Here is a 6,092-nt window from a genome sequence, read left to right on the forward strand (position 1 = left end):
GGACTGTCAATCTTGGGTGCAGCTATAAAAGGGTCACAAGCAAGCCAGAGTTGTTAGGATACTGTGATAGTGATCATGCGGGCGATATTGATGATCGCAAAAGTACTACTGGAGTGTTGTACTACTTTGGTCACTGCCCTGTGTCCTGGACATCTCAAAAACAGAAAATTGTGGCACAATCCTCATGCGAAGCAGAGTATGTGGCTGCTGCAGCAGCAGCCTGTCAAGGTATCTGGTTGGCAAGACTGATCGAGGAATTGCTGGGTAGTGATGGTGACAAGTTCACAATCCGGATAGACAACCAATCTGCAATTCAGTTATGCAAGAACCCGGTGTTCCATGAGAGGAGCAAACACATCGATGCGCACTATCACTTTGTCAGAAATTGTGTTGAATATGGCAAGATAGAAGTAGAGCACGTCAGAACTGATGAGCAACATGCAGACATCCTGACGAAGCCATTAGCTAGGCTTCGTTTTCAGTCACTGAAACGGAAAATCAGCATGAAGGAGGTGGGCTCAGGTCATTAATCTTAAGGAGGTGAAATGTTGTGTTAAGCCTACTGAACCTGAACCTGTGATGCTAGTGTTACGTTTCTGAATTTTCTAAAATAACGCCAGAGGCACGCTGCGTTCGTGCTGCGGCTGAGTAGGGATAGCGTTTACTTTTCCTGTCAATCGTGTAACCGTTGGCCACGATCTCGTCCGTCGGATGGCGCGGATAAAACGGATCGAGGCCGGCTTGTTAGGATCAGAGGGAATAAAAGAAAGAAACAGAAAAGACACAAAGTTTACGCGTCGCAAAACTCCATCTCTGCGAACTCTGTGTTCGCGTTCACGAACTGAAACTGCACCTTGCGTGTATCCACCTCACGTGTGTGTTCCTGTGTTTGATCTAACACAATTGCAGCAGATATTGACCTTATGGACGGTTTAGTACGAGAAATTAAGCTGCTGAATTAATGTGCGATCCTTTCGCATGGAGGAGTTTGACGTCAGGTATATATTTCCTAACAGATAGTATCAAATATACTACTCTATTCCTATTCTAAATTGACGCAGATTCGTTAGGTACACATGGTTCTACATGCTAAAACACGTCCATGGGTGTCTAGATAAATGCACGTCAATTAGGAAAGGAAGGAATGTCAGTTAATGGCTGATGAAATTAACGATGAAAAACTCATCCCATGCACTATAAATAGACAAGGTTGCAGATCTTTTGGCTTACCACACCTCAAGTTATTCTATCCAAGCTTTCACAAATGGCCCGTAAAATAGCACTGGTAGTATATCTTGTCTCTATCCGTGTTAGCATTCTTCCTCTGCCTTGGTAAGTAAATGGTCCATGGTTTTGCGGTTGGATGAAAAGTTACGCTATGTATATTCTACATGGAATTTTAGTTCTAGTGTGACGGTTTTGGAATTTACATCAGATCCTGCCGATGCTGATCCGCCGTGCAAGTTCACGATTAATCCTTACTATCATGGTGGGTGCAAGACAGATTATGAGTACGAGAAATGTCGAATTGCTTGTACCAGATTTGATGCACCAAAGTACAGGGATGGTGCCTGCGCTAATGAACTATGCTTCTGCTCTACCTGTCAATGATCATCGGACTCTTCCACCGTTGTGGGAGCCATGAAGATACATCACCACCATGGAAAGATTAGACCTCCTAGGAAGATTTTTTTTCTGTGATGTATCAGAATAAATTGGCAATGTATCTGACTGTGCTTAATTAGCAAGTATCTGTTACTGATGAGTTACAACAAAAAGTTTCCAGTCGATATAATTTTTTTGCCTAATATCTTGTCGGCACCAAGATGCAAATGGTACATGTGCGGCAATCGGTTTTACTCTTGTATAGCTTTGTTTCAGTTATATATCTGTTCTAATATCTCTCAATCTTGTCATAATAATAGGACGCCCGTTTGGGACACCTAGGTGCCTGGACACCTTGCCTATAAACCGTTGAATTACATTGAGATGCGTGCATCTGTAATTAGTATTAACAATAATGTATCAACCCATTAGCTCTTTATTAGGAAAGAATTATTGCTTGAAATGGATACTTAATGCCTAGATTAGACAAGATAGATAAAATCAGCAATTAATGGTTAATTAAGGACATGCATGCTCCATGGTACGTGCACAACTTTAGTTGTTATACGTGCACTTTTTTCACTGTTGCCACCCTGCAGCCCCCGCCTCGGCTTCCCCAAGCTCCTAATCGCCACAAGCCGGCCATATGGTCGCCATCCCTCGCGTGTTACCTATTACCTGTTGTGCCTCCTGTCAGCGACCTTCCCCTGCAAATCTCACCGACATGCACAAGTCCGCCTCTCCTCCGTCCTATGCTCTAGCCAAACCACGTTCAGGGTGAAACAAAAAGCAGCAATGGTGATCTTCTCACTAGACCTGTCCAACATGGAACTCTCTCTCAGCTACTGATGGAGACCATGCCTGATGCAAGCGATGATGTTGCCCAGTCGATGTGGTGTGGCTTGAGCAACCCTAATGATGGTGGAGATGGAATCTGAAATTAAGTGAAGTCCAACTGTTGCGTTGGACAAGGTCCATCTAATTCATGGTTGACAAAATTTGACCCTCCCCCGCAGTGCGTGTTATTTCTAATATCAGAAACATAAATACATATTGTTGACGAGGAATACCTCCAAGAAATTCAAACATTATGTTTTGAAAAAGTTCACTTATACGAAATGTCCGAAGGTTGAAAAAAAGAGAGACGAAAAATTGAAGTTAAAAAACAAGCCAAAAGGCATTATATAAAAAAAACGGGTTTGCCCAAAAATAAACCCTAGATGTTCAAAAAAGCTCAAAAAGTCTTATCTATACCTATTAATAAAAGAAATAGGTATTCTTAGTCCGTCTTGTTATTTTTGTAAAAAAAACCCAGATGTTTATTAAACCCGTAGTACTTATTAAATGTTTTTTAAAATACTCATATTTTTTAAACCGTAACTCCAAATTTAACATGTTATATATGGAATTTGATTAGAAAAATATGTAAAATTTGAATATGATGTTATTTTACATGTTAAGCATTTAATAAAAATAATATCTAGGCTGCAATTTTAATAAATGATTCGTTATTTGTCTTACTTTCATACCGGTACTAATCCGGAAATGGGGATGGACACGTCAACAAAATCAGGAATGGAGATGAAACTGAAGGTCACTTGCCCGTTTCTTTATATGTATTAAATCTACATGCAAGTCATGTCAAAATAGAAGACCTGTGAAATCTTAAACTGAACTTTTGTAGGGTAAGACCATATTTGTTTGTCCGTAACTACGAAGTCTTAGATTATAGACCATTTTTTATAAATTAAGAGTGTATGTTTTTTTCTCCCGTTGCAACGCACGGGCCAGTTAAAAGACACAAGTAGACAATTTTTTTCATCTCTAATACTAAACCAAGAAGTTCAAATTATAATGCAAAGAGTCGTTAGGAGGATGGGGAGTGTTTGCAAAGGGTTGAGGTGGACTATGATATAGATGTCTTGTGCTAATAAAACCTAAAAATAAATAAACATAATGCAATGCTTATAATGCAAAGAGTATAAATTGGAAATCGTCCATAATGGACATGCAGTTGACTCCATATGCAAAGAGTATAATGCTCATAAGCGCCACATCCATTGCATGGCCATCGATCACATCGGCGAGCGTAAGCAATGACCACGTTCGGTGTGGCTATTTAAGCCTCCAAGAGAACCATTGACAACCAAGACCCCCTCCCCTCCTCCCTCTGCCGATCCCGCCAGCCCAACGAATCAAGCCACAACGTTGTCCTCCATCTCATTCGGTGCCAGCTTGGCATCCCGAGCTATTTGAAGCCTCTTCGTCTAATTACTCTCCCTCTCGAATTCTCTGAGACTCCACACATCGACACATAGCTCCAATTTGAGACGAGGGTGTCCACAACTGAAGGTGCCGAGGGATCATCATAGAAGAATGCCTTGACACACGCCGCAAGTGCGAACTGTGACCCTTTGGGTGATGTTGTGATGAGTCAGGAAGACACCAAACATTTGAGTGGATGAAGAGAACATGGGAGGATGGCAAGCACAAAGGTGGAAAGGAAGGAGGAGTGGATTGACGGTGGTGCCATGGAAGCGTGCCATGGGAGGAAGCCGACGAGGAGAAAGAGAGAGATGACTACGTGGATTTTTATTTGCCATATCAATCCATAATTACTAACCGGGATGCACCGGTTAGTTTTTCTCAGAATGTGGTGAAACGAACACCAGGGCAATGCGTGAGTTATCAGCCACGATGTGCGTGTATTATCATGTGTTTAGATGAAAGTTACCGGGGTATATGTAATCAACAACTCACCCATCCCGGCATATGTTTTAGTAATGCACTAGCAGCTTTTGTGGAGATAAAAACAGCCTAACATGCATCTAAGCACTAGCGAGTTATTAACTCAGATGGCTAGCAAGAGTAGGATAAACCATTAGATACATGGTTTGATTCTTGTTGTCATCATTTTTTGCAAGAAAAATCAATAGCGAAGAAAAACAAAAAAATAGAACTGAATGTACTACAGTTTTCAAGAGAAAGATATAGAACCAGAAAAATCGGTACTAAAACGAATCAAGGGATCAAGCGGAAGGGACCGCGCGGATCTGTCTCTTCCCGTTAATAAAATAACTGCATGCATCGTTCAGAGGCTGGGGCTATATATCCTCCTTTTCATATAAAAAATGGCTAGTTAGGCCCGCCCTTCTTAAATATTTGCCCTCGCTTAACCCAACCAAAATTATAAGACATCCAGCTGTATACATGTGGCTCACGTGGCGACTAATATGGATCTGTCCATGTGCTGCTATCGGTGTCTTCCTTTGATAAATGTTTTTTCTCCCAAGCTTCATTAGAAACTCTTTAAAGAACTATGTCAAAAGATAAACAAAGTGGCGATATGAACGGCCTGAGAAAAGGATTCCACATAATGTCAACCCCTTTGCGTACTAGCAACTGAACGACACGAACTGGTATAGGCCTCGAGGAGCCTGTCCTTGCGACTGATTTCAGCCGCACCCCAAATAAATTTTGCAAACGGATACGTAAAGGGAAAGGTGACAATGCGCTAATCCATTGTACAAGAAAGAGTAATGACCACGAACCTATCACTGGTTATATATATGGTTGAGGGTACAACATAACGAAATTAAAGAAATAAGTATTAGATGATTTTCTTCCAAGCATACGATGCAAGAGAACCCGCTGGAGACCCTGATCCCGAGGTGAGCCCACGAAGAATTGCAACGATGGCGAAAGCAACGTAAGGGACATAGACTAGAAGCAATTTCTTGGTGGCTCTCCCTGATCCCAGAATGTCTCCAAGTATCGCAGCCTAAAATGACCACAGAGTGAAGAAATTAGAAGAACGCTCGTGCTTTCAATTGCTCTAGTGTTTTCCGGAGAAGCAATGCATAAAATGCCAAGGTGCGCAGGAGAAGGAAGATGAGTTACCATGGAAGTGAGGGTGGAGACGCCGGCCATCAGGGAGGTGGTGGCGGCCCAAGGGCGGCCGGCAAGGATGCCGTAGACGTTGGCGATGTTGAGTGGCCATTGGAAGACGAGCTCCAGCCAGTTAAGCCCGCGGAAGAAAGCCGGTGGCTCAGCTGTTAGATAGTCGTCGAACTTTGCCGCGTACCACAGCTTGAACGCCACGAGCGGCGCCGGGAAGAGGCGGCGCGGGAGGATGCCCTGCGCGACGATCAGCGGGGCAGAGATGGCGACGGTGAGAGAGTAGATCACCACCACGGCGTCAACCGCCCACGACAGGGCTCCCATTGCGTTCATCATTTGTGTTTCCTGGCCTCGTTTGGGTCTTCGTTCTCTGTTTATGCAAGCCCAGTTCACAAGGTATTGCATTATTGTGGAGGGAGTAAGTTAAAGATCATTTTTTAAGAGAGAGATGCTGCGATCTTCTGTACTCATCTATTATTGTCATCACGAGGTAACACAAAAAGTCAACAATGCGCCTGCTGTCTTTGCGTATTGAGGTAGTATATATAGTATGCTCTCTTTTGATTCTGGAGCATGGGCTTTCTCTT

The 6,092-nt window shown here is 42.8% G+C and overlaps 1 protein-coding gene across 1 annotated transcript; it reads right to left on the reverse strand.

The window, feature by feature from the left end:
- Positions 1-4,845: 4,845 nt before the first annotated feature.
- Positions 4,846-5,865, reverse strand: LOC123403944 (sigma intracellular receptor 2-like). The gene is made up of 2 exons (XM_045097849.1): positions 5,506-5,865; positions 4,846-5,386 (listed from the first exon to the last, which is right to left on the reverse strand). Exons 1-2 carry the CDS (start codon positions 5,839-5,841, stop codon positions 5,216-5,218), a joined length of 507 nt encoding a protein of 168 aa, XP_044953784.1. The 5' UTR covers positions 5,842-5,865; the 3' UTR covers positions 4,846-5,215.
- Positions 5,866-6,092: the final 227 nt, after the last annotated feature.

Source organism: Hordeum vulgare, chromosome 6H (assembly GCF_904849725.1).
Source record: "Hordeum vulgare subsp. vulgare chromosome 6H, MorexV3_pseudomolecules_assembly, whole genome shotgun sequence".
NCBI classification, from domain to species: domain Eukaryota; kingdom Viridiplantae; phylum Streptophyta; class Magnoliopsida; order Poales; family Poaceae; genus Hordeum; species Hordeum vulgare.

What these genes read in the sequence shown, in the direction of transcription:
- LOC123403944 (XM_045097849.1), bottom strand. Translation starts at nt 5,841, where the DNA reads ATGATGAACGCAATGGGAGCCCTGTCGTGGGCGGTTGACGCCGTGGTG. An exon ending in TCTCCACCCTCACTTCCATG is followed by an intron (nt 5,387 to 5,505) that starts GTAACTCATCTT and finishes TGGTCATTTTAG; the next exon opens with GCTGCGATACTTGGAGACAT.